General features: G+C 46.6%; 1 protein-coding gene and 1 non-coding gene across 3 annotated transcripts; one reads left to right on the top strand and one right to left on the bottom strand.

Moving 5' to 3' along the window:
• Positions 1–1632: 1632 nt before the first annotated feature.
• On the top strand, positions 1633–5974 carry TNFSF14 (TNF superfamily member 14). 2 transcript variants are annotated; one of them, XM_028126398.2, is made up of 4 exons: positions 1633–1995; positions 3271–3307; positions 3567–3608; positions 4253–5974. In XM_028126398.2, exons 1-4 carry the CDS (start codon positions 1777–1779, stop codon positions 4678–4680), a joined length of 726 nt encoding a protein of 241 aa, XP_027982199.1. In that variant the 5' UTR covers positions 1633–1776; the 3' UTR covers positions 4681–5974. The 2 variants fall into 2 exon arrangements, with proteins under 2 accessions (XP_027982199.1, XP_087873910.1); XM_088017784.1 differs by having other exon boundaries at positions 4393–5974.
• A 10870-nt stretch (positions 5975–16844) lies between these two features.
• LOC114226352 (U6 spliceosomal RNA) lies at positions 16845–16949 on the bottom strand. Its single transcript, XR_003612734.1, has one exon. It is a non-coding gene; the product is annotated as a U6 spliceosomal RNA (small nuclear RNA).
• Between the last annotated feature and the right edge of the window lie 2680 nt (positions 16950–19629).

A 19629-nucleotide genomic window follows, 5' to 3' on the forward strand; every position in this document is an offset into this window, starting at 1 on the left:
CCCCCTGTATGCTCGATGGGAAGCCATTACAAGATTTTAAGCAGGGGAGAGATGAAGTTTGGCATATGTGTTTAAAAAGCCAATGACCGCAGTTCCAATCCTAGCTAGATACCCAAAGACTTGGAACTGGTACCCAGACAAATACATGTGCACCCATGCTCATCGCAGCACTCTGCATGGTAGCCAAAGGGTGGAAACTGGAACATCCCTCCATGCATGAATGGACAAGCACAATGTGATGCATCCGTACACTGGAACATCCCTCAGCCCTAACATGGAAGGGAGTGTGGGCACACACTACAGCGTGGATGAAACTTGAAAGCATTACATCCGGTGAAAGAAGCCAGACACAAAAGACCACATATTGCATGTTTCCACTTTAATGAAATATCTGGCACGTCTCAAACAGGTGACTCCATGGAGCAGGAAAGCTGATGAGTGGTTGCCAGGGGCTGGGAAGCCTGGGGGATGAGGAGTGGATGCTTTATGGGAAGGGGCTTACCTTTCGAGGCACTGAAGACATCTGGGAACTAGGTAGATAGTGTAAATATCCTAAATGCCACTGAGTTGCTCACCTTAAAATGGTTAGTTTTATGTTACATGAATTTCGCCTCCACAAAACAAAACAAAATAAAACAAAACAAAATAAAATAAAATACGCAAGCTCACACTAGGTAGAGGGCAGAGAACGAATTATGAGGTGGCAAGAGGGGAAGAGACCATCGTACTGGAAACCACTATGAGTCTGAGCCAGAAATGGCTGGTCGAGCCGCTGTAACAAGACAACCTACACAGGGTGGGCGGGGGGAGCCTTAAACAACAGACATTTATTTCTCACAGTTCTGGAGGCTGGGGGTCTGAGGGGAAGGGGCCAGCTTGGTCAGGTTCTGGTGAGGGCACTTGGTGAAGGTGGTGGCGGTGGGTATGTCCACAGGTGGCTGGGTTGAGATCTGGCTTGGAGACTGAATCACCAGGGCTTGCTGATGCGTGGGATGTGAGGGACAAGAAAAGAAAGGGCTATTTAGGCCAATTCAGGGTACCCTCAGGATGACCCCCAGGCCTCGGTCTTAGTTAACCTCGTGACCAATGATTCTAGCACCTGACTCTGAGTTACCATTAAAACTTGCATGCATGCATGCACACATGCACACACACTCACACACACCACGCATGCACCTGCATGTACACACCTGCACACACACACACACACACACACACACACACACACACACACACACCACTCTCGTATTTCCCACTGCTCTTACTACCATCTAACACACTGTATAGTATTTTCTTATTTACCAGGCTCTTCGTCTCTCACCCCACTGGAGTAGGAGCTCCATAAGACCAAGGACTTTTGTCTCTCTTGTTCACAGCTGTGCCCTCAAACCTAGAACAGTGTTTGGCATGCAGGAGAAGATCTACAAATATTTGGTAACAGAGTCAATGAAGCAGCCACAGGGAAAAGCTGGGGCCTCCCCGCTCCATCCTTACCTGAGTCATATCTTCAGATGCCCCTGGAAAGTGTGAGAGGCTGCATGAGTGAGAGTGAGATGGGGCCAGCCTGGGGGTGGGGGACAGGAAGAAGAGGAGGGCCAGTGGGGAAAGGGGAGGGGCTGAACCCCTGCTCTAAAGGCAGCCCCGGGACCCACGGGTGCCTGTCTGCAGCGTGCAAAGCCCAGGAGCATTGGGCAATTGTGGTTTCCTCCCTGCCCTCAAGGACCCAGCCGTGCTAGCCCAGCCCCCAGGGTGTCTCGGGACCTCATCTGCTCAGGCATGGAGGAGACAGTTGTGCGACCTTCAGTGTTCACGGTGGACGGACAGACAGACATCCCATTCACGAGGCTGGGGCGCAGGCGCCGGAGACGGCCCTGCAGTGCGGCCCAGCTGGGCCTGGGCCTCCTCCTGCTGCTGCTGGCGGCTGGGCTGGCCGTCCAGGGCTGGTTCCTGCTTCAGCTGCACTTGCGCCTACGGGCCATGGTCACCCCCCTGCTGGTGAGTGGGGCCTCGGGGCTCGTGGCAGGTGGGCCTCCTGTATCACTGGGCATCTCTCTGTGCGTGTGTGTGCAGGACAGGAGACGGACCAAGAGCAGCCCAGGGCAAGTCAGTTCTCCTCCCTGAAACTCAGTTTCCTCATCTGTAAAATGGGCGTGGTAATAAGAGTGCCCAGCTCCCAGGGAATGAAATACGATACTGTGTGCGTGTGCCTGGGGGTGGTTGCCCAGGGCAGGTGTTCAATGAATCAAAACCGATATTTTTTAAAATCCAGATATAAAGGGCCTGTGACATTCTGTCAGTTAAGGTGTACGGCATGCTGATCGGACACATTTATTTTGCAATATGATCGCTTGCGGCTCTAGCGAAACACCTCTGTGATGTGCTATAAGGACCATTTCTTCTAGTGGTGGCCCCACATAATATTAGTCTCTTATAGCAAGTGTTATGTTCATAATAGAGTCTTGTTGTCTGGAATCCCCAGCACTGACATTCCGACATTGTTGATCATTATTAGCCATGCCTGGATCCCCACTGTGGGGACTGTCACTAATCTATCCACTCGATCCGAGTCTGAGAATCTCTCTCCGCATCAGTTCGCTGTTGGCTGTGGATGTATCTGTCTGTATCTCTGTGTCTGACACCACGGCCACGTGGTCTTGGCCTTTTGTGTCCTGTGTCTCCGGGTCACTTCTCCTCGTGACTGTATCTGATGGCCTCGTGCACACGTCCTTCACGTGAACCCATGCTGCCGTCGCGCATCCGTGTCCATGTGCCCACGTGGCCACGTGCTGGCCTGTCTGTGGCCCACGCACTGGCATTGCGCACAGACCCACGTGGACCCATAAACCATGTGCCTGTGTATCTGAGCTCACGTGTCCACACGTGCCTTGTCAGTGTGTCACACAAGGGTCCGGGTCTGTGCTCGACATCCCGTGTCCATATCCGCTTGTTGGCATTGATGTCCACGTGTCCTGCCATCCAGATCAATGTATCTGTAATATGACTTATTTGATAAACGCTTACATAGTGCTTACCATGTGCCCAGGCACTGGCACACGCTGTCCACCCGTGAAGTCGCTGAATCCTAAAAAACCACCATCCCTATGTCTATTTACAGAGGGGAAAACTGAGGCTGCTGGGTGGGGCAGGGGTGTGCACTTGGCCCTGGGTGGTGTCTGTGCCCATGGTCTGCGTGTGTCTCACAGCCGTGAGTCTGAGGATGCCAGTGCGTGGGCCCCACAGGTCCTCACCTGGGTTCCTCTGCCTTTTCAGGACGGAGATGCAGAATCCTGGAAGCAGCTGACGCAAGGTGAGTCAGGGTACCGGGCCCCAGGGAGGGCGGGCGGGATGGTTCCCACACTGCCCCCGCCCCCTCTGCCCATTGCCCAGTGTATTTACACAACTGGTCTGAGCCCGGCAGGTGCCCCTCCCCCAGGCCTGAGAAGCAGAAGTCTGGGCCACTCCGGAAAGGGTGGGGTTGACACCAGGAGGTAGACTAGATGACCCCTCAGTGGGCCGGCCCTCACCCCCCCTGCCTTCACCGCTAACCTCTCACCCTCTCTCTTCAGAGCGGAGGTCCCACCAGGCCAACCCAGCCGCACACCTTACAGGTGAGGGGGACCCTGGGTCCTGGCGTGGGGAGGGGGGCAGGGTGTCCTGGGGAGACCAGACAGACGGCCAACATGTCAGAGCATTCATCCATCCACGCGTCCATCACTATTTATTCCCAGCACTGCCCAGAGCACAGGCACTGCCTATGCCCGTGCATTTCCCATCTCCCTTAGTGAATAAACGCTTACCTGGTGCTCACCAGGTCACGTGCGCTGGAATACCCTCTGTACATGCTCATTCATTACATCCTAAGGAGGCACGATTCATATCTCCATCTCACTGAGAGAGAGACTGAAGAACACGGAGATTATAAGGCTTCTGGACCAGGGTGTGTTCCGTCTGTCTCTGTTCCTTGGTTCTGCCACTCACAAGTGTCAATGCTTTTGGCCAGTCACTTAATTGATCCGTGCCTAAATTTCCCCACCTGTGGGAGAGGGGAGACAAAATGAGTTAAGATGTATAAGAAGCAAGTGACTTGGCCTCTGGGTGCCTCTATTTTCCCACCTGTAAAGTGAGGATAAAGTGAGCTAATACGTATAAAGTTCTTCAGTGGCCTAAAACGGTGGAGGGGGGGCACGGTTGTCACCCTCTCTCACCCAGAGAGGGACACGTGCTGACCGGCCCCTTCTGTCTCCATCCCCAGGAGCCAACTCCAGCCTGACAGGCAGCGGGGGTCCGCTGCTCTGGGAGACAAAGCTGGGCTTGGCCTTCTTGAGGGGCCTCAGCTACCGCGAGGGCTCCCTGGTGATCGCCCAGGCTGGTTACTATTATATCTACTCCAAGGTGCAGCTCGGCGGCGTGGGCTGCCCGCAGGGGCTGAGCAGCGGCCTGCCCATCACGCACGGCCTCTACAAGCGCACGCCCCGCTACCCCGAGGAGCTGGAGCTGCTGGTCAGCCGGCGGTCCCCCTGTGGGCGAGCAACCAACCCCCGTGTCTGGTGGGACAGCAGCTTCCTGGGGGGCGTGGTGCACCTGGACGAAGGCGAGGAGGTGGTGGTCCGTGTGCCCGACGAGCGCCTGGTCCGACTCCGCGATGGCACCCGCTCCTACTTTGGGGCTTTCATGGTGTGAAGGAAGGAGTGACCGTGGACTGAACGGGGGTCTGGCAGGCAGTGTGACCTCAGACGGTGCTCTGGGGAACCCAAAACTCAACAAGCCAAGAGCTCAGCGGGCACCTCCAGGGGCCGAGAACCCAGCCACCCCTGAAGGTTGAAGACCCTGCAGGCACCAAAGGAAACACTGCAGACCCTGCCACGACGATACTGAAGACAAAGACCCAGAGACTTGGGGGGTCTGGAGGCCCCCAATGCGGGGGAAGGTGATCTGCCTGATATTCAGGAAGAAGGGGTGAGGGGTGGGTATTTATGTTTTTGATTCAGAGAAGAGTGGGACTTGGGGGTCCAGGGACTTGGCTGAAGACAGGAAGCCTCACCATCCCCCACTCTCATGCGTGTGGGCGGTTGCAGGGAGAGAGTCATCATCAGGACTTATCCATGTGGACTGCCCGGCCCAGGCCCACCCACGGCCATAGTCACACATTCAAGTTCCTCCCACAGCTGCGTAGCCCCACCTCCTGCTGGCTGAGTAAGGTTACTCTGAGACTCCGGCACAGCCGATATAGGCCATGTGCCCGAAACGGTTTGATAACCCGCTCTCCCTGGAGGGAAGAGGCTTTGTAGTGTTTGCATTTGCATTTTCCTTGGTGTAATTACTCCCGTGGTGACTGGTTTCTTGGCTACCAGCGCATCACCCACTGGCTGGCTGGATCCCAGCCCTGTCGAGCGCTCACATCCCACTAGGACATCCTAGCTGTGTTTCAGCACCCAGGCCAGGGCCTGGCACATGGCAGTCCCTTGGAAAACGCTTGCAGAGAGAAAGAAAGAAGGGAGGGCAGGAAGGAAGGCGGGAGGAGGCAGGAGAGAGAATGCAGACACACCTACAGCATCACAGAGAATCACACAGCTTCACAGTCGCTTTCACAACTAACTCTTACACACAAAGCATCAGATTCTCACACAACTACACACTAGTCATAGCGTCACATTCAGTCACAGACATTGTGTGACAACCACATGTGACACAGCCATGCACAAGTCATCATCACAACCACAGTCACCCGCAGGGGCCATATAGTCACATCAAGTGTGACACACGGGATGCCATGATCATCACATCGGACTTCCACATGCTGCATCACGGTCACACCCATCACACACACACACACACACACACACACACACACACACACACACGCAGCCTAAGGCTCCTCCCAGTCAAGACGAATACATCTTGGGATGAGGACCAGACTTTGTCTGAAGCCCTGGGCACCCTGACCACGGGTCTTGGAAATAAATGGTAAATGTTGCACCTGAGTCTGTCTATTCTCAGGGGAAGCGTGGCTCATAGAGGCAGAGGGGTACATGGAATTACCCATGGATGTCACTTTACAACTTTATGGATCAGAAAACTGAACCCAGCTGGCCCAACGCCATGTAGGAAACTCGGAGGTAGGGGGGCGTTGGGGGGAGGACCAGAGATCTCATGCCCAGATCTGCCTCCCCCTTGAGTCTCCCATTTCTGAGAAAGCGGAGCCTCCCTCCTGCCAGGCACCCTTATTGCAGACATCCGGGACAGAGTGGTGGTCTACCCAGCCAGCTGGAAGCTTGGAGCAAGTGGGAGCATGGGGAGAGTGCGGAGGGAGGGGCAGATAATGAAACGCATACAAATCAGATGGTCTGTATAAATGAGCAAGTACCCTGGTGTGGCGGGAGGGAGGTGTTGGTGCCCAGGACCTGAAGATAAGGGTTCAGCCCCCAGAAGTGGATGGATTACTGTTGTTATTGTCAACATCGTTGTCACGTCACCCAGAACAGGGAGGGAGGAAACAGGCTTTGCAATCAGATGGTCCTGCGTTCCAATTTCACTCTGCCACTTGCAGCTGTGGGACCTCGAGCAAGTCCCATTGCTTCTTAGTGCCTCTGTTTCCTCATCTGTAAAATGGGAGGTGACACCAGTCCTCACCCCTGATGTAAAGATTACATCAGATCAGGCATGGAAAAAGCCATTCGTTACAGTGCCTGGTGCGCAGTAAGAGCTCCATAAGTATGCAAGTGACATGGGTGATTTAGAAATATTAAGAACAGCATTTGCCAGGCACTCTCCCCATGCCAGGCAACTTGCATGAGTCACAACATTATATACATACCTGGGCAGGAGCCATTGTTGCCCCCGTGTTCCAGACATAGAGGCAGGGATGCTGGACTCCCCGTCCACTCCCACCAAAGGCACACAGCTTCACGCCTCTCTGCCCTTGAGGACTGGTGGGAGGTGGGGCAGCCCCAAATGCCCAGCCCCAGCCCCTGCTGGAGTTTCCTTTACTCTTGTCACCATTTTTCTGTTTCCGTGGCTTTGATGAGACCAAGGTGTGGGGACGGCGTATTTACAAAGCCACCAGCAGCCACCAACTTCCGTCTGGGGATGGAACCTCTCACTAAGTTTAGCCTCCAAAGATCATTCCTGGGAGGGGCCTCCCAGCCCCGAGGTGGAGGAGCAAGCGGAAGAAGGGAGAGGGTGGGTAAGAGGGTGGGTAGGTTGGAGGGAGATGGAAATAGAAGGAGGGGAGGGAGAGAAGGAGGGAGAAGGCACAGAGAGCCCTGGAGCTGTAGAGGCTGGTACAGTAGGAGATCTAGACCCCAACTTGATTTCAGATAGAGCATGGGGTGGGAAGCCCCCAGCCCAGGCCACTGACCTACTTTACAACTTCTGAGAAGTTTATCTGTTTGATTTCCGCTTTCACATCCCGTGCCCGGGCATCTGTTCAGATATCACCTTCCCCCACAATTAGCTCTTCCTCGAGACCTGAGGTCTGCATCCTCACCCTCCCCCGGCCCCTGGAAACCTCTCCCCTCATCTCCTGCCAAGACCCAGAGGTGGTAGAAGTAAAAATAATGATGATAAATCATTTATTAATTTCATGTTATAATGCTATGTCCCTCCTGCTAAATATCACTGTGTTCCAACACTGGGATGCACTGTCTCAGAGAAAACAAGAATGGGTCTTTTGGGGAAGCCAGGCCACCAGGGTTCAAATCCCCGCTCTGCCACTTCCCAGCTGGGTGATCTCAAGATCCATCCTTCCCCTCCCCAGCCCTCAGTGTCCTCATCTGCAAAAGAATATGAATAGTGGCCTCTACCCTACCTTGGTTATTGTGAGGTGAAACGACTTGAGTGTTTAAGTAGTTTTCCAGAGCTTGGCCCACAGTGAGCTCTTTAATCCTTAGTGGATCTTCTTTTTGTAAGCATAGCTGTAATCATGTGCACATTTAAAGTTCAGATTCTTTTCAGGGATTACATCCACAAGCCACATCTAGTCACTAGGTGTGTTTTTGTTGTTTGTTTTAAGTAGGCTCTGTGACCAATATGGGTCTTGAACTCATGACCTTGAGATCAAGAGTTGGTTGCTCTATGGACCGAGGCACCCCAAAAGTGTGCTTTTAATATGGAAATTAGTGGCCAATATTTAAACATTACAAAATTTTACGCGTGAACAAATCCAAATTTCTGGATTTTCTTGGAAATTTGGAAGCTGTGAACAACAACCCAGGCTGGGCAGTGGCTGTCCCCATTGGATAAGGCATGGGCTCACCAGCTCACCCCCGTCTCCACTACCCCCTGTTGTCTCCAACACAGACGCTGTCAGTTGCCTTTCAGCATCGTGCTTTTGTGGTTGCTTCTCTTAAAGTAATAAGGATCATTAATTATAGGTCATACTTCTGATGTACTTACTGCATGTGAGACACTGTGCTAAGCGCATTAATTCACAGTAACTCATTTAATTCTCATAGTGACCGTGGGGTAAGTTGTGTTGTAACGCCCATCTTATGAGTGGGGAATTCTAGGCACAGAGAGGTGAAGTCACTTCTCTGTCAGAGGTGAGAAAATAAATGACAGCCTGAGATGACTATGAGTTTCAGGGAGAATGAGAGCTCATAGTTGTATTCATTTCCTGCTGCTACTTAAAATGATAGCTATTTATTGCCTTATAGCTCTAGGAGTCAGAAGTCACAAGTCAGAAGTCAGAAATGAGTCTTAAGGAACTAAAATCAATGTGTTGGCCGGGCTTCCTTCCTTCTGGAGGAAAGGTTTGCCTCAAATCTTTTTATCAGAGTTGCTTCTATGTGAGCCCAAATTCTGACACATGTGTGGCATCCATAAATCGCAATTTGCCAGGAGGGCAAATAATTTAACTTCTGTTTTATTCTTAATGCGACTTACTTTGTGCAAAGCTCCCTTTGTACCAGGATGCTAAGAACTATCAGTCCACTGGGAACCCTCCCTGCCCACATGCTCCTTTCCCAAGACTGCCAAAATTCCAGGGAGCTTGGGCAGTGTCCCAGCATTAAGGGTGAGGGAGGGAGCCATTTGATTCTCAAGCCATGTATCCACACAGGTGCCCGCTGCCCGTCTGCTTCTGACCCATCAGTCCACCATTTCTGTACTTGTGACCTATCAAGACTGCTGCGTTCTCTGCTGCTCCTAAGCCTTGCTCACACGGCTGATTTTCAGCCAGCTTGAGGCACCGGAAGCTCTTTGAGGCTGTCTGTGGCTTCAACTGCCCAGAGACACCATCAAGTCATTTCCTTTTCGAGGACCTGCTACCTCTCTGGGCTCTGTAATGAAGAGCAGGACTCAAGCGTCTTCTAGTCTGGAGGGCCCCTAGAATATCTCTGGGGAACTTTCCCTATTGTAGGTCTTTTTGTTGTTGTTGCTGTTCCAAAAAGCAGAGCATGGGAACTTCCCCCTGTTATGGGTGCTGAATTGTGTCCCCCAAAATTCTTACATTGACTCTTATACCCGGTACTTCAGAATGTGATTGCATTTGGAAATAGGGCCTTTAAAGACAAAACTAAGGTAAAATAAGGGCTGTTTTGTTTTTTGTTTTTGTTTTTGTTTTTGTTTTAAGTAAACTCTATGCCCAACGTGGGGCTCTTGGGGCTGAAATCACGACTCTGAGATCAAGAGTTGCATGCTGTATTAACTGAGCCAGCCAGGAGCCCCTCATATAAAATAAGGTTATTAGAGTAGGCCCTAATCCAATATGATGTGTGTCCTTGTAAGAAGAGTGGATTAGTACACAGAGGGTACTAGCCAAGGAGAGAAGTTTCAGAAGGAACCAGTCCTGCTGACACCTCAATCTCAGACTTTCGGCCTCCAGAGCTGTGAGAAAATACATTTCTGATGTTACTCAGTCTGAGAGCCCCAGCATACTCATACACCACCTCTCCTCCTTCCACCAGTCCTGGGAAAAGCAGGTGGCCTCCAGAAGCTGAAAAAGACAAAGGAACAGATTCACCCTTAGAACCTCCAGAAAGAATGCAGCCCTGCTGACATTTTGATGTCAGCCCAGAACTGTAAGCTCATAGATTTGTGTTGTTTTAAGCCTGTAAGTCTGCAGCAATGTGTTACTGTAGCAATAGCAAGCTCACACAGCTGGGATCTGGGAGGTACTCCAGGGCATCCAGCACAGCCCAGCCCTACACCACTTGGATCCATGTGCTTTGTAGAGAGGTTTGCCGCATGTGAGGACAGCTACTGCAGGAGCCTTGCTGATTTCTCTCCCAGCCGGAAAGTGGAATCATCCACTGCTGCCGCTGAATCTAGCAGCTCCAACTGTTCATCATCTCCCTCCCCGACTATTCCTTCTGGATTCCCTTCCCCCTCAGGCAGAACTTCTCTTCATCTAGGTGGCTTGCCCGGTGAGGTGACCTAGTTCCTCATCCCTGAGGGCTCAGAGACCCTGGTCACCATGACTTCACACCTTCAAGAGTGGCCACTAATTTCTGCCCTTGCATTGTGATTCAACACTGCATTCAACTTGCTACCTTGATTGGCAAAGGGTGTGGAGGGGAGTAATTTTGGAGGCTTCCACTTGACCTTATCCACAGAAAAAGCTTACAACACCTGATCTGCTCAGTGATTTCCAAGGGCCAAGTGCTAGAGAGATGCGTCATCTCTCCAAACTCTTACCATCACTCTGTGGTGCCAATGTTATTATTGTCCCCTGACTACAGAAGAGGAAACTGAGGCATGGGGAAGTGAAGCAACTGGGCCAAAGTCCTTCATCTAGGAAGTTACGGAGGCTTCTAATCCCGGAGCCTTTGCCTAAACCACTTTCCTAAATCTATCACATGGTACTCCAGCATATGCATAGACCCCATTTTATTATCCACTCCCCTACTGATGGACACATAGGTTGTTTCATAGTAGTATACAAAATGCTGTCATGAAAATCCTTATCATGACTTTTTGTGCAAGTGGTCCCCTCTTACAGGTCCTGGGTGCCCTCACGCAAGAGCTCAAGAAGGGTTCTGAGCCTATGGGTGTTGACCTCCATCCTGGGACCTCAAATCCAAGACTTCCAGCCAGCCTCCCTGCCTCCCCGATCCATGCTCCACCCTGCCTCCCCCGTGTCCCCCTGCTCAGGTCCCTTTACCTGACTGAGGCTGTTTCCCCAGCCATTCAACATGGGAAGTCGCTTCAGAGATCCCATGCATGGAGGGATACAAATTTTGAAATAATAATTTAAGCTCTTTTTCTTTTCCTCCTTCTGATCTAAATCTTCACTTCATCAGTTACCAGTTGAGTGACCTTAAGCAGCTGGCGTAACCTCTCACTTTCTCTGTTTCTTTGTTTGTAAAGTAGGGAAAATAATATCCCCACGACCTCATACCTCATAATGCAACCTCCACCCACTACTTGAGCACAGTGAAGACATGTCAAGTGCTTAGTTGAGTGGTTTCTGGCACATACCAGGTGCTCAATAAATATTGGCCACTGTTGTTGATATTATTACAGTTGACCCATGTTTAGGGGAACTGACCCACCCCCAATACAATCAAAGATCCATGTATAACTTTTGACTTCCCAAAAACTTAACTGCTACTAGCCTACTCTTGACTGGAAGCCTTACTGATAACATAAACAATCGATTAACACACATTCTCTGTGTTGTATGTATCACACACTGTGTTCTTACAGGAAAGTAAGCTAGAGAAAAAGAAACGTTATTAAGAAAATCATAAGGAAGAGAAAACACATGTACAGTCTTGGACTTTATCAATACCGTAAATTTACAACCTCTCTTTACAAGACTGATTGTCTATCAGTATCTCCATCAATGCTATTTTACATGACAAAAAAAAAAAAAACCCACTACAGATGTGGTACATTATTACTAACACTAGACACCAAAAGTGAAAAGATAATATGAAAAAGAAATTCCCATTTCTTTAGAAGGATCATGATTCATGCATTAGTAACAAAAAAGCAGCAATAAGATTGCTTTGTGGTGGCCTGGTATAACCCATTACAGTTGCTTTACTGCGGCCCGGCCTATACACCAATGAATTGTGACAAAATTTTAATGACAGACAGTATTACTCTCACGTTCATGATACAGTATCGGAGACATTCTTGCATTTTTTAAAAAAATGCCTGTGATGATAGGCTGACTCACAATTCCTCTAATTCTTTGAAAACAAAGTTAGAAAACAGTAAGAAAACTAACACGTTAGTAATTTTACATCAAATATCACTCACCTTATGACTACATAAGGATATGCTGTGAATGGCACCATGTATGGTCTGTGTTCGTGTGCACAAGTTTTGATAAATGTTAACTTTTTATCACAGATTTGTGTACATTTTATGGTAGCAAGTGATAAAATAGACCAGTCTCTACATATATTCTATACATTCCTGACATACCTAACTTTTTCTTAACTTGTCGATATTTCTAGGCTACAGAGTTCATCTGCATATTTTTTCAAATCGCCACCAGTCTCCAAAGATGTTTCCAATATATGTATTGAAAAAAGAATGTATGTAAGTGGACTCTCACAGTTCAAACCCATGCTGTGCAAGGGTCGACTGGTTCCCCTGCCCCTTTCCCTAGTCAAGGAGTAGCTGGTTTTGTGTTTTCGTTCCTTCCCAAGAGAGATGGTGGGGAGCAGGTAGAACCTATGAGTCCCTTCCTGGCATCGATCTCCAAAAGCCTAAAGTGATGACGTTTGGGATTTGGTCCAAAGTGGGGGAGCAATCAGGGATGATTCTGAAGATCCACCTCGGCTTCAGAGCTCCCTGTGAAGGCCACTGAATTGTCACATCCGAATAACCCTCTGCCCGTCCTCCTTCGCTCACACCCTCATAGGTGAACGTGGCAGCATTTTCCAGTTAGCACCCAGCCTGCAGATCTCCATTTCAGTCTGTTTCCTGGAAACCCCATCTATTTAGAGTGGCCTCAGCAGACACAGAGCCACCCTGCCCCTACTACCAACAAAGGTGTGCTGAAGAAAGTATAATAAAACATTGTAACATGTAGATGAGCTTGAAAGAAAGAAAGAAAAACCCCTAGATGTGAAAAGGAAGAGAGAAACTGAAGCCAGAGTGAAAACGGAGCTGTTGTTGTAGTGGACCCAGGGTTTAGTTCCAAAGGTAGACTCGATGGCGCAAAGGAGTGGGGATCTGAGAGCCTCTAAGGACAGAGATGCAGCTCAGATCTGTGGGATGCAGACAAAAGGAAACTGAAGCCCCACCCAGAACCTGGAGCCTGAAAGAGTAGTCTGTTCTGATTAAGGAAGTCCAGAAAAACTCTACCTATGTGGATGGGGAGAAAAGTCACCTGCGAGAAATAAAGACCTCAGACCTGCTTCACATGCGAGTGAGTGTGGAGTTTCTACTTAACAGAAAGCCCGCGAGGACAGAGACATTTGTCTCTTGTGTTTTGTGTTTCGTTCCCCTCTTATTGCCGGAATGCAGAACAGTGCCTAATACACAGTAGGTTCTAAAACAATAATGGTTGAATAAATTGACTGTGACTTACCTTGACCAAAGAAATTCACAGAGTGAATTACATGAATCCCAGCATCCAGGCCTTAGCAGGCAGAGAAGCTTCCACTTTGGCCTTCTCAGAGCCCTGAGTGCAAAGAAGGACAGCTATCCTGTGAGTGAGGATGGGTGGACAGAGAGATCCTGGAGGGTGACAGACATGGGACTGAGGCCATCGTCACTCTGCCCGCACCAGATGAGCTGCCCCGGCTCGTGGAGCTGAAACTGACCATCCCTGACAAGCCCTGCAGGGCCATCTCACTAAACTGTAAGCAAACACAACAGTTGTTGGTTTACACCAGTAAGTTTTAGGGTGGTTTGTCATGCATCAGTAGGTAATGGATAGACTTCCAAGCTCTTTTCTATTATCATGCAGATAGACGGACAAGCAGACAGAGAGATGAATAGATGGACAGATAAATGGGTAGGCAGGTGGGTGGGTAGATGGGTAGGCGATGGATGAATAAATGGGTAGATGGGTTAAAGTATGGATGGGTGGGTGAGAAGATGTGTGGGTAGACGGATGGATGGATAACAGGTGTATGGATGGGCAGGAGATAGGTGCATGATCAGCTGGATAGATGGATGGGCGTATAGATAAAACAGTGAGTGGATGAAAACTCATATAATGTAGGCATCCATTGTAGGATGTACCTGAATTTTAGGTTAAAATCTGTGAAATTAAGAGAAAAAACAGGACTAGTACGTATCCCCGACTCATATCCAACTTAGAGGAAGCAAGAAGTTGTCATCTTCCTGACGACAAGGAAGTCATCTGAGAGCACCCTTCATTTCCCAAGAAGAAGCCAGGCAGATAAACCCTATCCCACCGGCCAGTGGGTCTCTACCGATACCAGTACCACACTGCTTTGGTTAATATAATGAATATAATAAGTCCTGCTTCAGGGAGGGCAAGGCCCTTCTTATTCTTCATCTTCAGGGTGATCTCTGTTATGTAGGCCTTTTATTCTGCTTGTCAACTTCCATGAAAAACCCTGTTGAGATTTTTATTGGAACTGCATGGAATCTGTAGATCAAAATTCAAAGTATGGATATCTTCATACTGAGTCTTCCAATCAATGAACATGATATAACTCTTTCTCCACTAGGGTCTTCTTGCATGTTTCTCCAGAATGCTTCATAATTTTCTCCATAAATAATTTACATCATGTTTACATTTCTTTCTAAGTGTGTTACATTTGTTGGTGCTATTGTAAATTGGCATCTCTTTTTGAAGTTACATTTTCCCACACCTGCTGCTGGTATATACACTGCAATGGATGTTTGTAGCCATCACAACGACATTGAAATACTGGACATCCTTGTCTTGTTTCTGATCTTTAAGTGAATGCTTTTCCTGTTTCACCATTAAGGATGGATCTGCTGTTCAGTTTTTTAGATAGCTCTTACCAGATGAAGGAAATCCCCTTCTATTCCTAATTTGCTAAGAGATTTTGCAAAAATCATGAATAAATGTTGAATTTTATTAAACGTTTTCTCTGTGTCACATAATCTTAAGAGTATCACATAGTCTCTCCCCTTTGGATTGACAATGTTCATCAGTATTCTAATGTTAATCATCCAACCTTTTATTCCTGGAATAGATCCAACTTGATCAGGATGTATTTTTTTTAAGATTATTTATTTATTTATTTATTTATTTATTTGATAGAGAGATAGAGAGCACAAGTACGCAGAGCAGCAGGCAAAGGGAGAGGGAGAAACAGGCTCCCTGCTGAGCAGGGAGCCCGACGTGGGCTCAATCCCAGGACCCTGGGATCATGACTTGAGCCAAAGGCAGCCACTTAACCAACTGAACCACCCAGGCACCCCGATCAGCATGTATTTTTTAATACATTACTAGATTCAATTTACTGATATTTTAGGTAGGATTTTTGCATTTGTGCTTAGGAGGAAGATGTTCTATAATTTTTCTAAGACTATTCTTTCTGGCTATTTACAACCTTTAATTAACAACTTGTTATGTCTTGTATGTTTAAATGTCAACAACATGTTGCTGGATTTTAAGTTTTCTTATCCAGCCTGACAATAATTGTCTTTTAATTTGACTATTTAGAACAATGCTGTCCAGTATACACGTAATATGAGCCATCTCTGTAATTTAAGTCTTTTCTGGCGGCCACAATTAAAAGTTTAAAAATTGGTGAATTTTAATAATATATTTTATTTAGCAATGTATCTAGAATGTTAATCATTCTTAGGTGTAATCAGTATAAAATTATTATTAAGATGCTTTATACTTTTTTTCATTCTAGGTCTCCAAATTCTGAGCGCATTTCCCACTAACGCCGGATGGATCTCAGCCCAGACCGCCCGCCTTCCCAGGGCTCCACAGCGCGTGGCCACTCTATCAGGTGGTGGAGATTTAGAGCATCTGCGTTAATTCCAATTACGCAAATTATGGGTTTGGATTTATTTTGTGATTTCTGATTGTCCCTCCTTTTTTTTTAAGATTTTATTTATTTATTTGAGAGAGAGACAGTGAAAGAGCGCGAGCACGAGGGGGTGGAGGGACAGAGGAAGAGGGAGAAGCAGACTCCCCTCTGAGCAGGGAGCCTGACCCCAGGGCTCAGTCCCAGGACCCTGGGATCGTGACCTGAGCCGAATGCAGTTGCTTAACCGAGCGAGCCACCCAGGCGCCCCTGTCCCTCCTTTTCTATATTTCTTTTACTCATCCTCCTTGCCTTATCTCGGATTTTTTTCTCATTCCAGTTTTTTCTTCTACTTACCTCAGAAATGATGTATTCTGTTCTTACTCTTTTGGCCATTTCCTTAGGCACCTTCATGTGTAGGTTCAACCCGTCAAGAGTCTAAAGCTCTCAGTGGTTCACCTCCAGAAGCCTCCTGATAGGTCTTCCTGTATCCACTCTCGCCCCCTTCAGGCTATTCTCCGAACAGCAGTTCGGAGAATGTGTAATGTTTATTTAATGTGTAATGTTTATTTAAAATCACAGATAATCTCATGTAAAGACATTTATTTGACCAAAAATATTTTTAGGATAAAAATATCTTTTGTCTATTCTTCCAAAAATGGAAATTATTCATCAAAAGGAACAAAACTAACTCAAGTATGACAAGAAGCCAACAAAAACTAACAAAGAATTGTGAGTTCACTTTATGCTGGTGGTTTAAAAAACCCTACATTTGTTTTTTTTTCTCTCAGGTATGACTGATATACAAAAATGTTGTATATATATATAATATTACATATTGATGAGTTTAAAGATAGGTAAACACCCACAAAACCATCACCACAATGTCAAAAGCTTGACCATCACTTCTAAGTTTCCTCTTTCCTTCTTTATTTGTGTGTGATAAGAACTTTTTTTTTTAACATGGAACACTTCATGAACTTGCGTGTCATCCTTATGCAGGGACCATGCTAATCTTCTCTGTATTGTTTTCGTTTTAGTATATGTTCTGCCCAAGCAAGCATGATAAGAACAGTTACTGTAAGAGCTATCCTCTTTAAAGAAAATTTTTGGGGCACCTGGGTGGCTCAGTCGGTTAAACAACTGACTCACAGTTTCGGCTCAGGTCATGATCTCAGGGTGGTGCAATCGAGCCCCACATGGGGCTCTGGGCTCAGTGAGGAGTCTGCCTGAGCCTCCCCGCCCCTGCCCTTCCCCCTGCTCGTGCTACCCCCTCCCCTCTCAAATAACTAACTAAATAAAATTTAAAAAAAAATTTAAGTATACAATACAGTATTGTTAAGTATAACGCATTATGCTTTATAGTAGGTCTCTAGGACTTACCCAGCCTCCATAACTGAAACTGTATACCCATTAAACACCAGCTCCCCAACCCTCCCTCCCCCAGCCCCTGGCAATCATCATTCCACTTGCTATCTCTATACATTTGACTACCAGGTCCCTCAGGTAAGTGGAATCATCTTTGTCCTTCTGTGTATGCCTTATTTCGTGTAGTAAGTGGCAGAATTAACTTTTTCCTTATGGCTGAACAATATTTCATTGCATGTATACACCACATGTCCTTTATCCACTCATCCACCAGGGCTTTGCCTCTGTAAATAACGCTTCAATGAACGTAGAAGTGTAGGTATCTCTTGGAGATCCTGATTTCAGTTCTTTGGGGTTTATACCCAGGAGTAGTATTGCTGATGGGAAGGTAGTTCCATCAGTGTTTGGGGAGCCTCCACACTGCTTTCCATGGCACAACACCATGTTGCATTCCCACCACCAGGAGTGAACAAGGTTCCAGTCTCTCCGCATCCTCAACAGTACCCGGTGTCTTTTGTCTGGGATTTCACGTTGGATGGGTTGTAGCCACCGTAACACTGTGAGATGATATCTTGCTATGATTTTTACTTGCCTTTCCCCGATGATTCCCGAGCACCTTTCCTTTATGCCCGTAGGCCTTTTCATCTTTACTGAGCGCTCACTAATATTTTTATGAGAACTTTTGCACACATTTATAAATAAAATTGGTGCATTTCTGTGCCTTTTAGTGACCATATGTGTACATTTGTGCTGAGTATCTATCTAGGAGTGGATTTTCCTATGCTCAACTTTATTAGATGATGCCAATTTTCCAAAGCAGGTGTCACTATATCACCTACACCTGCCAAGTGTGAAAGTTCCGATCGCTTCATATCACACCAACAAACCCAGTGTTGTCAGCCTTCCATTTTAGGTGTTCTGTAATGGGATCCCTTGTGGTTTTGTAGTTTTTTTAGAGATTTTATTTTTAAGTAATCTCTACACCCAACGTGGGGCTCGAACTCACAACCCCAAGATCAAGAGTCGCACGCTCCACCGACTGAGCCAGCCAGGCACGCCACCCCCTCGTAGTTTTAAATTGCATTTTCCTGATGGTTAATATGGTTGAGCACCCCTTCATGTTTATTGTTCATTTATATATTGTTTTATGTGAAGGACTGGGTCACATCTTTTGGCCCTTTTTTAAATGGGTTGTCTTTTTAAAGATTTTATTTATTTATTTATTTGAGAGAGAGAGAGCGTGAATAAGCAGAGGGGAGGGGCAGAGGGAGAGAGAGAGAGAAAGAGAGAAGCAGACTCCCCTGGGATCATGACGTGAGCCACCAAGGCATCCTTTTTCTTTTTGATTTATAGGAATTCTTTATTATAATCTGGAAGTGAGCCCTTTTGTCAATTACATTTCTGCAAATCTTCTTTCTCACTCTGTAGATTACCTTTTCATTCTCGGAACTGGAAAAACAGAAGAACTTACTTTTAATATACTCTAAGAATATTATTTAATTTAATAATAAATTTAATATCTTCTTTTACATTTAATATTTTTGTGTTCTGTTTTAAAAAAATCTTTGCTTGCCCTAACATAAATAAATATTCTCCTGTAAGAATATAAATCTTCTCTTTCTTTAAACTTTATTGTTTTACCTTTCACTTTTATATTTACAATCCACCTGGACTGTAGTCCATCCATGCACTAACACCACATTGTCTAAATTACTGTAGCCTTATGATAGGTCTTAATATCTGGAAGAGTAACTCTCCATTTTGTTTTTCTTCTTAAAGATCGTCCTGACTATTTTTGGTCATTTGCATTTCCATCTGTTTTTTGAATCAACATCACACACACACACCCTGCTGAGATATTGCTGAGATTGCACTGAATCTATAGATCAATAGATGTTGGTGTAGAATTAATGTTTTCACAATATTGTCTTCCAGTCCATGACCACAATATATCCTTCTTTTTATTTAGATTTTACTTAATTTCCTCAATAATGTCTTATAGTTTTGTGTGTAGAATTCTTACAGTACTTTACTTAGATTAGTCACAAGTATTTTATGTTTTTTGATGCCCTTATAAATAGCATAATTTTCAAATGTCTTTTTCTAGACATGTTGATACATAGAAACACCACTTATTTTTCTGTTTTGATTTTATAACCAGTAACCTTGCTAAATAATTTTATTAAATCTATATAGAGTTTCTTTTTGTTTTCTACCTACATAATAATGTAATCTGTAAGTAATGACTTCTATTTCTTCTTTTTCAATCCTTTTGCTTCTTGCTTTTGTTTTATTGTACTGGCTAAGACTTCAGTGCGGTATTAATAAGAAGTAATGATAGCAATTCCAATTTCAATTGCCTACCCTTAACTAT

Source organism: Eumetopias jubatus, unplaced genomic scaffold (genome assembly GCF_037043125.1).
Source record: "Eumetopias jubatus isolate StellerSeaLion01/CBP00866 unplaced genomic scaffold, mEumJub1_p1.0 scaffold_1, whole genome shotgun sequence".
Classification (NCBI taxonomy): Eukaryota; Metazoa; Chordata; class Mammalia; order Carnivora; family Otariidae; genus Eumetopias; species Eumetopias jubatus.

What these genes read in the sequence shown, in the direction of transcription:
- TNFSF14 (XM_028126398.2), top strand. Translation starts at nt 1,777, where the DNA reads ATGGAGGAGACAGTTGTGCGACCTTCAGTGTTCACGGTGGACGGACAG. An exon ending in CCATGGTCACCCCCCTGCTG is followed by an intron (nt 1,996 to 3,270) that starts GTGAGTGGGGCC and finishes CTGCCTTTTCAG; the next exon opens with GACGGAGATGCAGAATCCTG. An exon ending in CCCAGCCGCACACCTTACAG is followed by an intron (nt 3,609 to 4,252) that starts GTGAGGGGGACC and finishes CTCCATCCCCAG; the next exon opens with GAGCCAACTCCAGCCTGACA.